This window comes from Rhipicephalus sanguineus, chromosome 1 (genome assembly GCF_013339695.2).
Source record: "Rhipicephalus sanguineus isolate Rsan-2018 chromosome 1, BIME_Rsan_1.4, whole genome shotgun sequence".
NCBI classification, from domain to species: Eukaryota; Metazoa; Arthropoda; class Arachnida; order Ixodida; family Ixodidae; genus Rhipicephalus; species Rhipicephalus sanguineus.
Genome location: NC_051176.1, coordinates 37351106 through 37372670, shown reverse-complemented (window position 1 = coordinate 37372670; position 21565 = coordinate 37351106). Strand labels below are relative to the sequence as shown.

Genomic DNA, 21565 nt, shown 5'->3' with positions numbered 1-21565 from the left:
CGGTAAATGGTGTGTATATAACGCTCGCCGTTAGCGACGTGGGGGATCTGCGTTTCGTGGCGTAGTGGATAGTAGAGGTGTGCACGGGCTCCGGGTAGCCCGAAAGCCCGACCCGGCCCGCGGGCCGGGCTCGGGCGGGCCGACGTATTTTCACCTCGGGCCCGGGCCGAGCTCGGGCTACTTGGAGTTTTATCGGGCCGGGCTCGGGCCCGGCGCAAAGCCCGACACAAGCCCGAAATACAGAGAATGAGCGGGAATTGTTTTCCAGCACGCATGCAGCGCCTTTTCCGCGACCGCCCTTTACCGCTTTTCCTTTCCATTCGCTACTTTAAACAAAAGGGGAGCAGGTAAAGCACTGCCTGTGTTGCACTCCGACAAACAGAGAAGTAACCCCACCTGAGCTAGTGACGGCGCCACGCGACTGTTCGCATTAGATATGAGTGAAAATGCACGCGACAGCGACCCGACGTAGATCGCCTTCGTGCAAGCTGACGCTTGCATGGGCACATCCCATACACGTGACGGCCTTGGCGAGCGAACTCCATTGTTGCTGGCATGAGGCCGTATACTTGTAATTTGTAATCTGTGCAATACAGACTGTTCGTCGTGTGTCGCTTGATCATATTTGATATGCTCAATAAAATGCCAAATTACCGGTAAACGATGTTTTGTTTTCGCAGCGAACATTCAAAAAGCCGGGCCGGGCCCGAAATTGTGTTTTCGTACGTCGGGCCGGGCCGGGCGGGCTCGCAGCCCTTTGCCGTCGGGCTCGGGCGGGCCTTCGACAAAGTCAGCGGGCCCGGGCCGGGCTCGGGCTCGGAAATACGGCCCGTGCACAGCTCTAGTGGATAGCGCCACTCGCTGCGGAGCAAGAGGTCCCTGGTTCGATTCCGCGCTTCGGAAGCATTTATCTGAATTATTTTTCTTTGGGGCTTTTATATATATATACATACTTATACATATACGGTGCATGACGGGCGACGGCAAAATTCAGCCGAGACTGTCCATATAATTGCTATCGCAATAATAAATAAATAAAAGGCGGGCGGCGCAAATAAACAGCTTCAAAACGTACATACATACATAGTCGTTTGTGTCCTATTTCTAAGGAGCTTCGTTCATCGGTTGTATTCGTACACGGAACTGCTGATTTCTTTTCTTGACCCTTTGATTACTACATCAGAGTACTGAGATGACTCCGAGGACACGCGGGGAGGAGGTCGCGCTCACTGTAATCCCACCGTGTGCCCCGCGGATTTCTCCTTAGTGTGAATACCATAGAGTTAATACTCCGACAAATGGAACGCGCCTGAATGACGGATGGATGGATGGATGCTATGAGCGTCCCCTTTATAACGGGGCGGTGACATGTCTGCCACCAGGCTCGAAGGAAAAAAAAAAAAAAAACCTTGTTTCAAGTTGGCTTAATACCTTATCTACACTGATTAAATGTAAGTTATTATACCAAAAAAAAAATAAATTCACGGTCCATCTCTATGCCTCTTAAGGCAGAATGACCTTATTTTTCCCCATTATTTATTTTTGTACTTTATCTCTACTTTTCTGCCACCAATACTCTAACAGTCTCTTACTTATTTCTATCGCGGACGTGTTCGGCTTTCTATTATTGTCCTTAAAACCCCATGCTTCATGTAGACTCGTGCCCACACGTATACCTGGGTGAATATCGCCACATTCAATCAGTACATGTTCCATCGTTTCCTTAGTTCCCCCGCAGCATGTACATTGTTCTTCTTCGTTACTGAATCTCGCTTTATAACTACGCGTTCTAAGGCAGCCCGACCTTGCTTCAAACAGTAAAGCGCTTCCCCTTGAATTATCATAAAACCTTTCCCTCCTTATTTCGTTTTTTCCCTTTCGGTAGTTGCTCACAGCCGGCTTCTTTTCCATCGCTGTCATCCAATAAGTCCTCTCCGCCCCTCTGACCTTCCGCTTAATGCTTCTTGTTGCCATATCGCCCGCACTGCTAGCCGTATATTTACTGGTGAGCCTCCTAGTTCTTTTTCTCCACTGCGTGTCAACGCTTTTTCTATACAAATACCTGAAAACCTTCTCTGCCCATCTACTCTTCATTTTCCTCAGCCTCTCTTCGAATCTCATTTTGCTCTGAGCTTCCCTCACTTCAAAGCCTGTCCATCCCATATCTCCCTTTAAAGCCTCATTTGTCGTCTTCCCGTGAGCGCCCAACGCGAGGCGGCCCACCGTCCTTTGATTTACATCCATTCCTGATTGTACCTCTGACTTCATGCACACCACTGAGTTCCCAAATGTAAGCCCCGGGACCATCACACCCTTCCACAGCCCTCGAAGCACCTCGTACCTATTGTATCCCCAAAAGCTCTGTGCTTCATAATTGCAGCATTCCTCTTTCCCTTTGCTACCAATGCTTTCTCTTGTACCTCCATATATCTATCCCCCTAATTTACCCATACTCCGAGGTACTTGTACTCGCTTACCCTCGGTATTTTTTGGCCCTGTATGAAGACCGCATGGTCTTCGTGATCACTGAATACCATCAATCCACATTTTGTTGCACTAAATCCTAGTCCTAGAGCCTCACATTCCCTTCCGTATATATCTGCCAGTCGCTGTATATCATCCTGACTGTCCGCAAATAAGACAATATCATCAGCGTAAAATAGACCTGGAAGCTTCTGCTCAACCATCGTGCCGACCTGTTTGTGTAACAAATTAAATCCAATGTTGCTATCTTCTAGCGCTTTTTCCATCCTCACCATGTACAGCATGAATAGTAGCGGGGACAAAGGACATCCCTGTCTCAGCCCCTTGCTAATTTCAACGCTGTCCTTGCTACTTAAACTGTATTTTCTCGTTATAGTTCCCTCCAAAGCTGTATACAGTCTGTCAGCTGATGGATGGATGGATGGATGCTATGAGCGTCCCCTTTATAACGGGGCGGTGACATGTCTGCCACCATGCTCGAAGAAAAAGGAAAAACTTCCTTGTTTCATGCTGGCCTAATACCTTGTCTACATTGATTAAATCTATCTTATTATACCAAAAATATTTATAAATTCACGGTCTATCTCTCTGCCTCTTAAGGCAGAATGACCTTATTCCCCCCCCCCCCCCCCCCCCATTATTTATTTTTGTACTTTATCTCTACTCTTCTGCCACCAATACTCTAACCGTCTCTTACTTATTTCTATCGCGGACGTGTTCAGCTTTCCATTGTTGTCCCTAAAACCCAAGGCTTCCTGTAGACTCGTGCCCACACGTATACCTGGGTGAATATCGCCACATTCAATCAGTACATGTTCCATCGTTTCCCTAGTTCCCCCGCAGCATGTACAGTGTTCGTCTTCGTTACTGAATCTCGCTTTATAGCTTCGCGTTCTAAGGCAGCCCGACCTTGCTTCAAACAGTAAAGCGCTTCCCCTTGAATTATCATAAAACCTTTCCCTCCTTATTTCGTTTTTTCCCTTTCGGTAGTTACTCAGAGCCGGCTTCTTTTCCATCGCTGTCATCCAATAAGTCCTCTCCGCCTCCCTGACCTTCCGCTTAATGCTCCCTGTTGCCATATCGCCCGCACTGCTAGCCGTATATTTACTGGTGAGCCTCCTAGTTCTCTTTCTCCACTGCGTGTCAACGCTTTTTCTATACAAATACCTGAAAACCTTGTCTGCCCATCTACTCTTCTTCATTTTCCTCAGCCTCTCTTCGAATCTCATTTTGCTCTGAGCTTCCCTCACTTCAAAGCCTGTCCATCCCTTATCACCCTTTACAGCCTCATTTGTCGTCTTCCCGTGAGCGCCCAACGCGAGGCGGCCCACCGTCCTTTGATTTACATCCAATCCTGATTGTACCTCTGACTTCATGCAAACCACTGAGTTCCCAAATGTAAGCCCCGGGACCATCACACCCTTCCACAGCCCTCGAAGCACCTCGTACCTATTGTATCCCCATAAAGCTCTGTGCTTCATAATTGCAGCATTCCTCTTTCCCTTTGCTACCACTGCTTTCTCTTGTACCTCCATATATCTATCCCCCTCATTTACCCATACTCCGAGGTACTTGTACTCGCTTACCCTCGGTATTTTTTGGCCCTGTATGAAGACCGCATGGTCTTCGTGATCATTGAATACCATCAATCCACATTTGGTTGCACTAAATCCTAGTCCTAGAGCCTCACATTCCCTTCCGCATATATCTGCCAGTCGCTGTATATCATCTTGACTGTCCGCAAATAAGACAATATCATCAGCATAAAATAGACCTGGAAGCTTCTGCTCAACCATCGTACCGACCTGTTTGTGTGACAAATTAAATCCAATGTTGCTACCTTCTAGCGCTTTTTCCATCCTCACCATGTACAGCATGAATAACAGCGGGGACAAAGGACATCCCTGTCTCAGCCCCTCGCTAATTTCAACGCTGTCCTTGCTACTTGTTCCTTCCCATTCTATACAAACTGTATTTTCTCGGTACATTTCCCTCAAAAGCTGTATACAGTCGTCCCCTATGCCCACTTCTTTCAATATATCCCACAAAATTTCCTGCTTAACGTTGTCATACGCTCCGGTGATATCTAGATAAGCTATGTATAAGGGCCTGTTTTCTATTTTCGATATTTCTATACACTGGGTAAGAACAAACAGATTACCGTCTAACCGCCTGTCGATTCGAAATCCATTCTGAAGTTCTCCCAAAATATCATTTTGTTCTACCCACGCTTCTATTTTTAATTTTACTGCCTGCATCGCCAACCTGTATAGCACCGATGTAATGGTTAGCGGTCTATACGAGCGAATGTTATCCTTTTCTCCCCTGCCTTTATAGATTATGTTCATTCTACTTTTTCGCCAACTGTCTGGTATTTCCCGCTCCTGTAAGCACTTTTCTACGGCTTTCAGCAGTGCTTCTTTAGTGTTATGTCCGAGTTCGTTAATGAGGCTGACGGGAACCCCATCTAAGCCCGGAGTAGTGTGCTTAGGAATTTTTCCTTCGGCCTTCTTCCAATTGAAATTCTCTAGTACTACATCTTCGTCAGTTGCACTCCTTTGCGTACTATTACCTACCGGGGGAATCCCCTGGGTGACCTTTTTAAACGAATCGGCTGTTATCTTTCGGATGTAACCTAGCGCTTCATGCCCTTCCAATTGATTTCCTCCTTCATCTACCAAACGTTGTTGCATTGTGACAGACTTCCTACCTAGCGCTTTTAGGTGGCTCCAAAATATCCTAGGCGCGGCCTTCTTCTTTTCGCGAATCTCTGTCATCCAGCGTTCACTTTCACCTTTAATTTTTGCCTCGACTAATTTCTGCACGATGGATTTTTGCTCTAAATATATTTCCCATATTTGGTTGACTTCGTCCTGTGGCCGCTTCTCTTTTTTTGCCTGTCTGTGCTCCCGTGATGCCTCACGTCGCTTCTCGATCGCCTCCCGGATTTCTTTGTTCTTTGGATTTCTTTGACTCATGTCTGAGCGACGTGACGCCACCTCGCGTCGACAAGAGAAAGCTGAGGAAAACAAACGTAACTGTTATTTCTTTACCTTCTTTCGCGTTCAAATGTATGAAAAATTGAACGTAGCTCACATTGAGCGCCTCTGCTCAAGATCCGAGCTGTTAGCTGAGCCGCCATCTTGGTTAGACAGCAAAGTAGCCTGCATCATTTTTGCCTCCGATGCAGTCTTCTCGAAGCTGTCTATTTTGCCAGCTACGTGAGAATTCAAAAAGGACTTAAGTGGTGCGATCTTGTACGCGTTCCAAAATAAACACGGAGGCGTGGCATTACATCCAGACGCACGTGACCGCACGCGATTGGTCAATGCAGGGCCGTGACGTCTGTCGCGGTTCACATAGGCCATTCGCGTGCGGCTGGATGTAACGCCACGCCTCCGTGTTTATTTGGAATGCGTACAAGATCGCACCAAAGATGGCCGCTGTCCACTTAGCCGTCTACGGTGAGTATTGGAACACACCCATATGGTGTACTGGAATGGGGTAGTGTGCCGTCTGGCGCCGAAAACGTGGCTCTTTTTGCGATGACGGCCTTCGGCGCCAGAGCACACCGTACTACTGCATCGCCACCTGGCGCCGCCCCCTGAAGTAATTTATAAACTGAGATACGAAGCCTCCGAGACCGGTAGTTGTAGTTGCCGCGCTGGTCGTGCGTGCCAGGGGCGTAGCCAGAAATTTTTTTCGGGGGGGGGGGGGGGGGGTTCAACCATACTTTATGTATGTTCGTGCGTGCGTTTGTATGTGTGCGTGCCTATATACGCAAGCGAAACTGAAAAATTTCGGGGGGGGGTTTGAACCCCCCCAACCCCCCCCCCCTTGGCTACGCCCCTGGTGCGTGCACTTGCGAAACTTGTTGATCGTTCCCATAGAGTTTCTTACAATAATACCTAGAGGAGAATCTGGCGCTAGTGTCTACGCGGGCTCCTTGAGCAGCGCTTCAACCACCATGGGAATGATGGGAAGTACAGGCTTCGGATTTGCTTCGGATGGATTAGGTTCTTGAGATTCGCAACGTTTGTTTGCCGAGTGTAAAACAAAGTGATATGAAGGTTATTCCAATTAAAACTTCCTTCATTCTTTTGTACGTAAAACTTATTGCAAAAAGTCTGCGTGACCGTGAGATGGAACTGAAACCTGGACAAATTCAACCACCAGGGTATGCATTGCTCTGCAATTGTGTTCCAGATTTGGCATCACCAAATGAATTATTTTTGTACAACTCTTGGCAAGAAACACGCTTGCTTTTCCCTCGAAAGTACGCATTATCTATTTATGGAAATAACAGTACTGTATTGAGTGAGAAACACTTAACGTACCGTTTGCTGCGATGCCAGGTGCGTCTGTTCAAGTGGTCTGCCTCCAACGCATCTTTCGTTTTGTTGTGAAGTCAAGTCAGAGGAACGCGACGGTGCGTCTACCTAGCTTCGCCGTCGTTTTGCAGCTGATTTGAACGAGTTTTGGTAAGACGCGCATATCAAACAAACGTGAACGCGATGCAATCTGCTGCACTGCTGCACTGACATGGGACGCTACATCTGTGCGCAGCGGTGAGTGCACGACGCTTTGCTAAAACTGTCAAATACAACCTGTAAAGCTGCAGCGTCGCAGCAAACCAAGAGATCTAGCGGTCTTCAGCCTTTTTGAACAACAAAGGCGCTGCTTGAGTGCTTTGAAACGCACCCCACTACCCACGGCTCGCGAAGAACGAAACTGAAACTGTAGAAAAAGATCCGTAGACAGTTCGCTAGCTAACGCTATCCAATCCGAAGCCTGTACTTCCCATCATTCCCATGGTGGTTGAACGATCGCAGCGCCAGTTTCCTCTCTAGGATATTGTATGAAACTCTATGATCGTTCCTTTCCGTTTCTCATGACGCGTTCGCGAATTTTTTCGTGCGCATGGCAGACTCAGTGTTTGAGGAAGCCTGATGCATCCTAGTTTTTGCAGACCCGTTGGTATTACGGTCTTATTCACATAAGATAAATCCAAATAGACCGCGGTGAATTTAGCTGCATTCCTGCACTCCTTTGAGGAGTAAAATCTCTAAAGAAATGGAGCAGCATTCGTCATTGAGCGTTATTTTTTCTGTCCGACACCTTGCGACAGCTCTCCTGGTTGATGCAGGTGACGGGTTGTCGTGCAGCTCACCTGATGCCGTTAATGTTATGCTTCCGGACCTCCTCGTGTGAAATTAGACAGATTGCGAACTGTCAGCATGTGTTTCGGCGTATAGAGAAGTTTTCATCAAGCTCGAAATGTTCTGCTTACAAGTGAAACTTCATCACAGAGTACCTTTTCGCTCAATTTATGTAGCCGTACGCAACGCACGATGTACCCAACAACGTCCGGACGCCACCACGCCAGAGAACATCTATGCAGCCACTGCAGCGCGCATTGCGGAAGGCGCGCTTTCTGCCTACGGCAAGATGGCGGCGCGCGGCTTCAGCTGAAGGGCACCTCCTCCACTGCAGCAAATTTTATTTTAACCTCCTTGACTACGCCCTTGTGGTCGGAGATTCTAATGCATGGGCCCTACGGGGAGCTTTTTCTCTAGAGTCTGTACTAACTCTATGAAGTAGGCACTTGAAGCTCTGCCTCGGCAGCGCTTTATTATATATATGTATACGTCAGAAGGCAAGTGGGGACTGCGTAAAACCAATTGAAGGCATGCATTTTTTTCTATCCTGAATTAATTTCAAACTGCGTGCCATTCCCGTTGCATTTATCTCACCATCCTTCAGTTTACGAAATCTACAAATAAAAAATGGGAGCCTGAAAAGTGCTAGAGGGCCCCTTTAAATCACTTGGTGATTCATGTGCCAAAAAAGCACCTGGCTCTCCATGGCACGTGATATGTGATTAGGCCAAGCTAGGCGAGGAGAGTTAGGTGGAAATTTTCCTTGGTATTGGGTGAACAATGACAAGCGTAGAGCCCAGGTTGAGAATTGCGGTCTGTGCAGTGCTCGATTCTGAACACACCCTCTAATGCAAAAGATCACAAAACTGGGAAATAACGTATACAGCTTTACTTTGGCAAAGTGCCACCAAACTTTAATGGTACTCAGTTTTATACAGGGATGAAACGGCCATGTGAGAAATGGCACTGCAGCGCGTCAAGTAAAAACTTCAATATGACCCTTATGTGTCACTTCGCCACAATTTTATGGTCTTGTCATTTTCCAGGGCGGCTGAAGCAATGATGTTCTCCGTGGGATGGCATGCCGTACACAGGACCACATCTGCACGCAAATAAGGCCCGTGAAGATGTTGTACGATTAAAATGACATACCCACCTGTATGGCCTTGCAGCTTTTGCATTACTTCCTTGGTCTGCAGGTTCCAGATGTACACACAGTTGTCCTCTGATCCGGACACAATCCACTGCGCAAAAATGACACAGCTTTGAACAACATACATGAGCTGCTTCCACACATGTCCTGCTTTTGTTCTCTATGCAAATAAACATTCATCCAATATAGACATTGACACAATATCACAATTTCATTCAAGTTTGTTCACAATTTGCCACATACATTTCTCCATTTTTCGTAAATCACAAACAAAAGAAAAGCTCTCACCTTGCCACCAGTGACAGAAAAGTTCGCAAATATGCAATACTTTTCATTCCTGTGTCCTGTGTATGTCTTGAGACACTGCCAAAAAAAAAAAAGTTTGTTTCAGCTAAGGCTAAATACACGCATCTTACAATCAAGGTTTTCAACAGCCATCACTGATGCTGATGACTGTTGGGTGAGATGGGTTAGTGAAAACTCACAAGCCTGCAGTAGGACAGACTGTTGGGTTAGTTGCTCGTGCAATATAAAATGAAATTAGCCAAAATAAAGAAGGACACAAAAGACAAGGACAAGCATAGGTGTGCGCAGGGGGGGGGGGGGCGCTGCGACATACCTTCGCCCCCCCTGAAAGGGAACCTTGTGCACGCCTACGAGGACAAGCACTAATAACAACCATTTCTTGTGAAAACATACACCAATACAGATACATCACATTCCGAAAAATGCAATCTTATCGAAGCCCCGCTTACACACAGTGACCCATTCTTCTTTATAAAGAAAACTTCTACAGCCAGTGCCGGGCAGTATCGAAGATACATGTATCTTAGATACTATCTTAGATACACTGTGGATATCTTGTATCTGTATTGCGATACGTCTTGAAAGACGAGACTTCGAATGTATCGAAAGACTCAGTGCAAGCAGGTTACCGCAGAGGTGCTGCGTGGCTCGGGTGACTAGTAGCGCCAAAGTTGTGGCGAAAAGGCCCCTAGTGACAGAAAGAAGAGCCAACATACGCGTGCTTGTGTTCTGCTCACTGGGCAGGTCAGGAGTACAGTAGGTTGTGGTTATAACAAAGTGCTTAATACAAAGAAAAGAGGTATTAAAGAGGATTTTTTCGATGAGCCACCCCTTCTGGTGGCAGTGTAGTTTGCCAAGGAAAGCAATTTTTTTGCTGACATGAAATTGTTCATTTCCTGCTCACATGTTCACAGGAGCCTTGATTTTCAGAATATGTTAAAAAAAAAAACACTGCTAGTCATTACTCCGGCATTTCAGCACTTTGTCCGGACTGTCAAGATTGCAGTGATTTTAGACATATGCTCTGGAGGTGCCCCTCTTTACAGGGAAGGCATCAAGAATTCTCTGAAGAACAATTTTATTCTATGATAAAGAGCCCGGTCCTACTACAACTCCAGGCTGTCCAGAAGGCCCACGACGCGGCGGTGACGCTCGGCCTCCCCGTCCCTACGTGGGAGCGGCCAGCGATCCTCCCTCTATAAAACGGGGGTGGATTCCTTCAGGACCTAAATAAAGTTTTTTTATCTATCTGCAGAACAACTTTATTGTTGCCCAGAGGTGGCACCTTTCACATATAGACATTCCAGATTAAGTGCAAAGAAGCGCTAATTCAGAAGGGATAGGGTATTGGGTGCACTGGTTGGTCATCGCTAAGCGGAATACAGAGCGCAGAAACAAATACAGGATAAGACTCCTTTTTGTCCTGTATTCGTTTCTTCTCAATTTTGCACTCTAACAAGCAACATCAACTGTCACCGGAGGCCCCAAATAACACCTCTTAGTCAAATGGTGGGCTAGTTGGTTGAGCAACGCACACTGGGTGAAAGAAAGACACGTGCATGTCTTTTTGTCGTCCTTTCACCCGGTGTGCGCTGTCATACTCTATAATCTCTCAGTAACCTTGCAGGAGATCTGCAGTTACCCACTCAAGTTTTCCAAGGAACCCTCCCATAGATAAATATTACTAAAGGTGGCAGAGCCAAAACAGCTGATTTAGCTGTGTAATGTTTTTGCCAGCTACAAAAGGGACTGAATGCTGAGCCGAGCCATTGTTATAATGTTGAGAAAGCATTTGCAGCAACCCACCTTTCCTTTGCTGTAGTCCCATAACTTCAATGTGCTGAAACGAAGAAACGAAAAATGTTATTTCAGCCATCAATGCTAAAGTGCTGGGTATACACATAAATCATTATTGAACCCAAGCTGAAATGCCCTTTAAGTTAGCACTTGCCCTTTCTCAAAAAGGGCACACCAAGCGCTTGGTAACAGTGATGCATTGCGTATTTTTTGCATGTAACTCGGGATTTGAAAAGTGAAAACAATAATTTCATTACAAGGCAGACGGAGGATCTCCAGATTTCACGTTACCAAAATGTATCTGCCGTGGCCCCATCCCATGACGGCGCCATAGCTGCTTGTGTCATCACTAATATATTGTGGCACAGTTTGAGAATTCAAGCCTGATCGAAGTGCCAAACTCAATGGGCATCCTCGCACCCATAGTAGTAAATAATGTCATATTAATGTCATTCATGCCAAGCCTTCTCATTCTGCTGTTTTGTAATGTTTCACTTTTGTTACAAAAGGAAATCATTCTGCCAATAATAGTTGTTCGTGAATGAAACAATACAGACATGGATATAAGCTCGGATACAGGTTGGAGTAGCTCTTAAGCAGGGATACAGAGACAAGCGCCGGTCCTGGTTGTCCCTGCTGTTGCCATTGCATCTTCAGAATTAAGCTCGGACCCTACAGACCTACAAGTCCTGATAATATAACCAAGGTTTCTCCTTCTTGTCACTAAATGACCTGCAGGATAACTGTTCACTGTAACTAAGGTTGGAAATTGCAAGCCACAAAAAGAGAGACAAGCACAACACAGACAACTACAAACTAATCTCTCTACTGTGCACCTCCTGTAAAGAAACAAAAAACTTCGTTTCTAAGCCCTCAGGTGCCTTTGTAGAAAACAATGACTTCAGTGAGAGCCAGCACAGATTCAGACATGGCTTCTTGCCTACTACACAATTACTTTACAATTACTTCACTGGCACCTCTGGACCGAGGTGGGAGATAGATTTCATTTTTGCTTAGATTTCAAGAAAACCGGTTCAACAAATTCTGTACTGGCTTGATTTGTACTTGACACACTTAAGAGTTTGCGAGCATTGACACTTGAAAATAGTAGTTTACCCCAGTATCGGTACCACAATTGTGGTTCGGTTTTGGAAATTTTTTTTTAATTCACCTCAGTGACCATAATTCTAACTTTTCAGCAATGCGGCAGTTTGGGCACGTTGGTATTCCATCTTGAAAAAACTAAGAGCGCACGGAAAACACGGAAGACAAAAAGTCACACATAAGCGCCTACGAGTGTGCATACGTGTGACTTTGTCGTCCGTGTTTTCCGTGCGCTCTTAGTTTTTTCTAACTTTTCCATGTGAGCTATAATGCAATGGCTCTTCATCCGAATGAGCCAGATGCCCACTATCCCAAACGGTGATATGAGGAAGATGAAGCAGTACCTGCACCCCTCTGCGGCCAGATACTACTATGTCATCAAAACGATGCCGATCAGCAGCTCCAGAAACATCTTGTGTTAAGCAACAAGCAACTTACCAAACATTAATAAAACCTCAAAGAAACATTTCAACATATTGTCGCGGGCAAAACAAGAGACACAACCAGGAATCGTCTGCCCCAGAACCAGAGCAGCAAAAATGTTTTCTTCTTCACACCCAAACGTGTATGTGCCACAGCGGGATGGTATGAGTCAATATGGAAACAAAGCAAGCGTCTCTCCTAAATTTCCACTGCTACTCTGCATGGTGGTCAAGAAGGCAGGCAGCCAAGAAGTATCAGGTATCATATTGTCACATGGTTGTGACGGCGAAGAAGGCTGCAGCAAGACTGAGAAATACCCAATTCTTTATTGGGTGAGCTTGTACCCGGAAAATTAAAAGTCAAGGTACAAGCAATTCATGCTGTACACTGATAGCAGCGAGGACAGTCGGCGGCCGTCGATAAATCTGATCAGCGGAACGCGTCGGCTTCTATACATCTGTCATCGAATCATCGAACCTTCTAGCGTTATTGCTGGTGCCAGCGCAAGCTCTCGAATAAACTTGACTATTTGCGTCCTGCATGTAATCTTAACAGAATAATCTCAAACAATCGTGAAGCTTCCCAAACATAGCAACGCGGTCTGCACAGAGCGTTGCTAACAGTTTTTGTGGATGATAGATGAAGGCATCAAAGTAAAGCAATAAACGCACATGGCAATATCACACACATTCAAAAATAGGAACAATGCCTCACATCAGGTGTTGCCAGTGTGGAAAAGGAAGATGCAAGGTATGCAAGCACATGCAGACAACAACAGTGGCTCAAATTCCGAGCACAGAATGAGAGGCTCCCCCCTATGTGGCTCAAGAAATGTCATATAGCACCTCTTTGAAAAAGAGATATGCAGCACCCAGTCTATAGGCCAAACATGCAAACCATTTAGAATTAGGTGCAGCAATCATTCGTCACATGTGCATTCCCTGCCAGGCCTTCCGCTTTCTAAACATATAAAATTGACAGATCAGAGCTTTGAGGGTATCAGGGTTAAGCTTCTGTATAACAATTTTGGAACCAACAGAGAGCGGCATCAACACGAATTTAACTTAATCTATAGATTTGACAAGATTAAAATTGGGAGCAATGAACATCCGGCACCCTCTCAGCATTAAGACTATCAAAAGGTCGAAACGCCACCTTTCTGACCTCCTCATTGCAAGGCGAATATTTTCCACCGATACCAGTCATTGGAACGACAGTGTGAGTTTATGCGTCGCAATCTGTGAGACTCTGCCCGTTTGGATTCTCCACTTGCAAGCACAGCCGGCACGGCAGATCGGTCCCGACTTTAGCTACTGATCTCACCAAAATTTAGATATTATGTAGTTACGTCTCCCTTTCCCCTTCTTTTCCATCCTGTCTCCCTTTTCTCTGTGAGGAAGGTAAAAGAGGGCAATGTCACCTTGTATATGTCTTGAGAATGGCCGGGCTGCAGCAAAAAACAACTTGGACCAAATAAACAGTCTCAGTGATGCTACCGAGGACTTCTGATTTGGAGCAATTTTTGGAGCAGCAAAATTTCCGTTTTGGAGCACTTTGGAGCAGCAAAATTTTCATGTTGGAGCACTTTGGAGCAGATCATTTTGCATCTGGGAGCACTCTGGAGCAGCGAATTTTACATCATGGAGTGTACTATAGAAGCATATTGCAATAACATTCAAGCACCGGAATATTACTATGGGGCTCTTATGAAGGCTAGAAATATTTCGATTCATTGCAAATCTCATGGAAAACATCTCCGGAGAACTCCATACTTCACTCGCTAATGAAAAAATAAGGGCTCATGCAGTTGAGTGTTCTGAATTAACCTCTTCGGCGATTATTTTCGACACTAGCAAATAAACAGAATACCAGATCAATAAAATTGCACTTTATGAAATAACACTCTAAATACATCTATGTGGTTATCAGCAGACATTGTAGACAAACGCCGTGATGTACAGCAGTGCCTCAATGCCAAAGAGCCACACTGTCCCTAATGAATTCCCCAAAGAAAACTCCTAGGCGAAAGCCAGGTTCTTTTTTCTTCTCGATCGACTGGTTGATCCTCCCCCTCCTTCTCTGCAAGCTTTCTGCACCTCACCTGGTTTTGCGCTAGCTCCATGATCGGCGCACCGATTACGGAAGCAGTGTAAAGCGACGATGACGTGATGGCGTCATCACGTGACATCGCGATATATGACGCCATGATGACGTCACAAGTTTTGACGATCTATGACATAATGATGACGCCATCACATGATTATTTTTGCATCAATCGATTGACGCCGCCGACGGTCAATTTTCGTGTTTGATAAAGCATATTGCGTATTGAACGTTAACAACCTGGCCTTACATACCAAACTGTCCTCCACCATACAATTTGTTGGTATCGCGCATTCATTGCTTCGCCCTTAAGCGAAACTGAGTTTTTTTTACCCGTCAGCTATTGACCCCCGAAAGCGAGGGGCGGACGTGTAACATGGGGTAGCCGCTTCACTGTGGGCCGTCAGCGGCGGGCCCGCTACTGACAGCTGCGTATTTGCGGCTGCTCCGACCAGGATATATGCTTTTATTAATGAGATGACATTTTCACAAAGCAAGCAAAAAATTCGAATTGGAACCCTAGCACGTGAACTCGAAAGGGCAGGGCCTTTTAGGGGGTATTACGCAGAGTGATTAAACTCGGACGTGCTGGTATAAGCAATTATGAAAAAGCTCTTCCGAATGAACATCCATGGATAAAGTATATCTGAGGAAAAGTGTGAACGCGTTTCCACCGTTCGCGTGCTCTTCCATAAACGCGAAGCAAGGAAAATTCGATATTGTTCCATATATATACTGCTAGCGATCCCAGATTTCATTCCACGATGTCCGGAAACAGAAGTGACAGACATTTTAGCAGCACACATGTATATAGTTATTACTGAACATTGCTTTCCTTACGTGCCGTGCGACGCTTGAAACGAGCTATCAGCAGCGTTTCTAGAACAGACGACGTCCGCCGATGAATCGCCGTCGCACTTTTTCGCTACCGAGAGGCCTAGACGTCACGAGCCTCTGCGGAGAGCGCGTTTTGCTGTCGAGCCGACTTGCAGAACAGAAGCTGCGTCGGCACCGTGCATGGCATCGTGGCTTATTCGGGACGCACGCGCGAGCGCTGTTTATTCAGCGGAATAATTCTTGGTCCATGGTTGCGACTTTGGCAGCCCCGAGATCAAGCTGCACATGTTCTGACGCGCCGGCCGTGCGATTGCCGGTGATAGACGCCCCCAAACCCGAGGCTTTGGCGCAGTTTGGCGAAATTTTCGTCGATATTATCAGGCTGGCGCAGTAAATACAATTTGGCGCATTTTGGCGCAGTTGGCGCAGGAGTGGAATCACTGCAGTCTTTTAAAAAGTTCATTAGTGTATTTCTTTGTGGTGCTCCGCATTCTCGTCGATGCCAAGTCGTTATAATATACACATTCACTTTCACTTTGCTTTTCTCATGCACCAGTGTTCAGACCACTGGTTAATTGTTCCTTGCATCCCCAAATAAATATTTATTATGGTTGGTACTATTAACCAATGCGAAAGAACACATAAATTGAGCCAAACGACACCTACAGTGCTTGGACGTATATTTTAAATATTTTGAATGTCCTAGTTTCTTACAGCCAGTGAGGCATGCGCTGAAATCTGGTGTAGCAAAACGAAAGTTCCAAATCCACCCAGTACTGCATAGCTTACACATGCTGCCCTTTATAATAAAGAGGCAGAGTGGTTTGTCTCATCAAGGCCATGCTGTGGCTCCCTAAAGGACCTATAGCATCAAGATGAGTAAAGAACCTAGTTGGGTAGTGTTGAGTATGAGTTGTGATGGGAGGACTCCCAAAGAGCAGCTCGCTTACGAAGCACAAGAGTACGAACTTCAGCGACAGTGCGATCAACAGTGGCCCTCAGCAACACCACTGAAGATCGTGTTCAAGAGGCCAGACAGGATGATTCGCATCGCGACTCACAGATTACGGCGATGAGACAAGTACTATGCTGCCAAACTGGAAGGCTCAAAAGGAGCGCACACGAAATTCAATCGAGACTTTCTTGAACATTTCGGAGTTAGTCCTGGTGCATGCGACAGACTGTGATTTCACAGATCTTTTTCCGCGCAGTATACCTAGATTGAGGTTCCACTACTTGGACGCGATTGGCAATGTTAGAGACCCAGCAAAGCATAAGCTGAGGTAAGTTAAAGGAGTGGTGACACAAAAACAAAAATTCAAACACAATTTGACTGTTACATCGCGCTGATGTGAACAAAGAGCTGCCATCTGTACAACATCAGCCACAAATACAGCCTAAAAGGCACTTTAATTGAATTTTGATGTTTGTGAAAGCGCTGAATCTGAAATTTTACAAGTAAGAGTAAAGCAGACAGCTTATTTTGGCAGCACATTATGAAAGACATATTGCAGTAAACTGACCAGAAAAAAAATACAGAGATGCATGAGATGTAAAAGGATGGCAGCTAAGAAAGCACTTCTGCTAACAATCAAATTTTAAGAACGTTTTGAATAAAGATTATTTTTTTATATAAAAAAAGGAAGAAAAGCTACGGTACACCAAGATATCTCCTGTTAGGTCAATGCTTGTTCTATTAATCTAGCATCGGTATCGGTGGTGCTATACTTGTCAGAATGTTTTTTTTACATATAAGTCAATCTTACTGCATGTAAGTCAAACTTACACCCACTAAATCTTTCAAAGTACTGATGTGTGAAAGCCTCAATATGGTTTAGCATTCTTCAAACTTCGTAACGAAGCACCACGCAAGAGAAACTTCGATAACTACACTGTAGTGGCATCAGAATTTGAGCGATACACGCAGCACGCATTAAAGTACATGGCACAGGACAGTGTGTCTAAGAGCAGGTTATCATGGAACTGACACAACTAACAAGAAAAAAAAATTGAGAAGACAAATGGTTGTCTGAGCGTAGATGTTCGCGCACTTGTTTTTGTGAAGATGGTGCAAGCGCCACCACGTGACTCTGCTCCACTAATAGGGACGTGCAGACCTTATTGTCTGCCCTCACTGCAGTACTCTGGCAGAAAGATTTAAAAAATGTCACTGCCTTTTAAATTCTCGGTGCATACCTGGCAAGAAACGAAATGCACAGCTGTGCTTGCGGGCGGTGAACTGACTGGGCCCGCCTCTGCCCTACTGCTCTCTATTTCGTTATCACAGGCTAGGTGGCACCACCAACAAGTCACACATATATAACACTGCCTTTAGTTTTATTCAGGTAGCTTAGTGGCAGTCGTATCAGCTTGAGAAGCTAAGTTCAGCCAACGTTTATTGTTTTGCACTGTGGTGTTGCTATCGCAGTACCTTTTATCTTAAGGTACATGATACATATCTTGCGAGACGTATCGCGATGCAGATCCAAGATGCCCAAAGAGTATTAAAGGTACTGCCCAGCACTGCTTCTGCAGCAGCCAGCTCCTACTGACAAAACAGTGAGAATAGGTGAGATGCTGACAAGTTTTCTACCCTGAATGCTGTATTTAGCCTCACAGCTCATGCACATGCAGGGGACTATTTCAGGAGACGCAATGCAAGCAGTGTCTGATATAGGCACCATTTCCCTTGAGTGCTGTGTTGTGTTCTTATTTCAGTGATATGATGCAATAGAGCACACCTAAAATGCAGGAATTTGTTTTGGTGCATAATATGCATGCTCGTGTGTAGCAGAAGTTGCAAGGTGTCTAATTTGATTTTTATAGTGTGTTTCATTGCTTAGCATGCCTTATTTGCATCTGTTCATACTGTCAAGCACACTTAGTTCTTTTATTTTCATGTGATCGGGCTTCACCCACAAAAACGTGCAGCCACCACTCGTCGCAGACTGCGCCACAATGTTTGGAAACTTTGCGATTGTTTCAGACTGTTCTGTCAAGATTACACGCAGGACATGAGTAACTGAGTTTATTCTAGAGCTAACGCGAGAAGGTTCGATAAGGAATCGATAAAAGCCGATGCATTTCATAGACAAGCAGAGTAGTCGCACCAAATGTCCGTGCTCACCGTTATCATTATTATCATATAGCGAGTGTTGCTTGTACTTTGGGTCTTTCTTTTACTGGGTAGAAGTTTACCCAATAAAGCATTTCATCTTTACAGACTGCATCCTACTTTCTTCACAGTCATGACAACGTGACAATACCAGTGACAGGCCTTCTGAAATATCACTACCAAGTAGGACAACAGCTTACTGACAAAGCACAGGGGACACAATGAAACTTAACTTACAGCTGTAGTAGTCACCACTCCTCCAATAAAAAACAGGCAACAAGAACATACCAAGGCTATTAATACATTCAACAGTTCACTCTCAAAGCAACCAAAAAACATAAAATAGAGAAGGTCACATATTAAATCATGCAACCAAGTGAATAACTTGTAGGCATTTACGGTCAAAAAGAGCAAAAATTCCACTAACTTCATTTCGCGAATTATCACAATTTCGGCTAATATGCTTGCACACGGAATGACCCTGGGACACACGCTCCAACAGAATGCTACACACGACACCGCTCTCTTTGAGTTTCCTCTAAAATGTAACTATTTATGGCGTTAACATCCTGCACTATGCACAACCATAGTATTATGAACTTAGTAGCCTAATTGATGAAAAATAAACAAGCATTATTGCCACCTGTCACAGTCACTGATGTGCCAACACACGAGAGTATACGCCTAGTGCGCGCGGACGGAAGCGCCATAGGTGGTGAACTTGCTCATTACTCTCGGTAAAGTAAGCAGATGGCTACAGCAGTTACCTACGTCGTTATACGTGTGTTTCCGCGTTGTTCACATTTCCGTAGTGAAATAAGCAACGTTCGTCGTATGCGTGGTGGCCGAAACTTCAAGGGATGTCGAATAACAATTGCTGTGGGGTGAGGTGCTCAAACACCCACAAACACTCGCCCGCAACACAGCTGTACTCATTCACTGCAAGGCCTCACGAGCAAGAACGACGGAAGCAATGGATCGCCGCCGTTCATTGGGAAAGGCGAGCCGCTTTGTGATCGTGCGAGTTAATGCGTCGCTTCTTGTTCTCATGCCTTCGTTCTGCCGTATCGGTGCTCGTTAGATGCACTCGATCATGTTGACACTTATCGCAGCCAGAGCATGTGTTGGTTCGGTTCGACCGCTGTGCAAGGGCACTTCGCTCAAACGTTCTGTATTTATTATTACAGCAATGGTTGACTTCAGGAAGAACAAGAAGTGATTGAGATGTCGCATTTGGAAACAAAACAAAGCGGATGTTCACCATGAGCTGGACCTCATAGTTGGGCCTTGTTACTACGCTGGTCTGCACGACGCACCTTGCGTGTATGCGGACTTGGTTGTCCTGAATTCCATTAACACTGTCACTGAACCCGTTAAGCGGGATGTCGCTGGGCAGATACCAAGGGCTGACATGTCGGCCCCCTGGAAAGCACCACGAAAGCATGGACAATTTAAGGATAGGTCCTTTAGTGTGCTAGCGAACACCGGTTGTGGTCCAAAGACCGAGTCAGAGCTAAGAGTTGATAACAAAAACAAAATATATTCACCGGCTTGACGATTCACTCCACGTAGACAGTAGTGCTGACGGTTCGTTCTCCTTCGCAGTCGGTCATCACATGTCTCCTCGGCGACCCTCTTCAAAACTTGTCACTGCTCCCACGGCGTCATCTTTTGATACTTCGAAGTCCAACTGACCGCACTACATCATCAAACAACTTGTCTTCTCTGGTCGAGTGAACCTCGCTATCACTTGAGCAACAAAACTTCTTCGCTGACTGACTCCTCACTGACTGAACCTTCGTCGCTGTACACTTATATTGGCTCGCGCCTGAGTTTGCGAAGCTTCTGCATGATTCGTCTGTGCATAGCACAGCGAAAGATAGGGAAAGGGCTAGATCCTTCTCACAGATTCGTCTGTGGAATCGGACGGCGCTGCTTTGATTTCTTGAATTCTCTCGATCTTGCGCAGGCGTTAAGTTGTCTCGGCGGCGTCTTCTGCGGAAAGGTTAAGGGGCGCGCTTTCAGCACCTTTTGATACTTGTTTTTTTGATGCGCGTGAACCGTTGCCGCCGGGTTTTCATGCTGTCGTTTGAAATCAGTGATGCGCGCTTAGTTAAGCGCTCGTTTGTGACAAACACCACGTACAAGTCCACTTTCGTAGAGGCCAGCGCCTTTTCTGCAGCTGCCAGCGCAGAATTAGTTGTCTGGCACTCGAACGAAGGGGAAACCGCAGCCGCCAACTACACCCACATCCTCAAAGCAGAGCAGCCGATAACACTTTGCATAGCTTTGCTATGCAAGGCGTTATTGGCTGCTCTGCTTCCCATGCGTACTGTCGACTGTGCCCGCTAGGTGGCCATCAGTAGTGCTTCTATAGGCGGTACACTACGCTTACTCCACAGACGCAGGTGGCAGGACAAAACAGCCAAATGAGCAGCATGTCACGCTCAAGACAAAATACCCGCAGAGGATGATGATGACCACTTTGTATCACACAGCATGTTCAATCACAGATTAACGGTGCAGGTATCATAGCAGATACAGTGATGGCCGTTTCCTGGCAGCGTCATATTCTGCAGTATTCCGTGTCCTGGCACTTCGAGACGTCGCTGAATTCGCCCTCGTGTAATGAATTGCTAGCTTCATGGTTAGCTCAATTGGTGCAGTGACTTCCCTAGAAAAGCGATGGTCCCGGGTTCAATCCCCGGACCAGGACAAATTTTTCGGCAACTAAAAAGCTTTCTTTCTGAGAAGTCCATGTGGGTTTCCTCGTGGCTTCATGCTACAAATGGGTGGTTATCAATTTCCCTTTCTTAAATGGGCATGTTAGTATAGCATAACTGAATACTGAAATAATTTCAAATAGACTGAAGAAGATAGGGGATAAAGTAGATGTGAAGGTTGTTTTATCTGCTCCAAAGAAACTATCAATGCTCAAGCCACATGAATGAATGAAAGAAGGAGGAATTTTTTCGAGGGTCTCGTTTCTTTGTTAGACACAACCAAATTTGAAGGTTGTGGGTTCGTATCACACTGATGGAAAGGGTGATATTTCATCCACTCTAATGCATTTCAATTTACGTC

At 45.7% G+C, this 21565-nt stretch overlaps 1 protein-coding gene across 1 annotated transcript in view; it reads right to left on the bottom strand.

Annotated features, from left to right (window-relative positions):
* Positions 1–8578: 8578 nt before the first annotated feature.
* Positions 8579–21565, bottom strand: part of LOC119381605 (WD repeat-containing protein 5) — a 133869-nt gene continuing 120882 nt past the window's right edge. Inside the window, exons 12-15 of the mRNA XM_049412936.1 lie at positions 10909–10942; positions 9085–9159; positions 8800–8887; positions 8579–8745 (exon numbers count right to left, since the gene is read on the bottom strand). Coding sequence (XP_049268893.1) covers positions 8645–8745; positions 8800–8887; positions 9085–9159; positions 10909–10942 — 298 coding nt within the window. The 3' untranslated portion in view covers positions 8579–8644. The remainder of the gene's footprint in view (positions 8746–8799; positions 8888–9084; positions 9160–10908; positions 10943–21565) is intronic.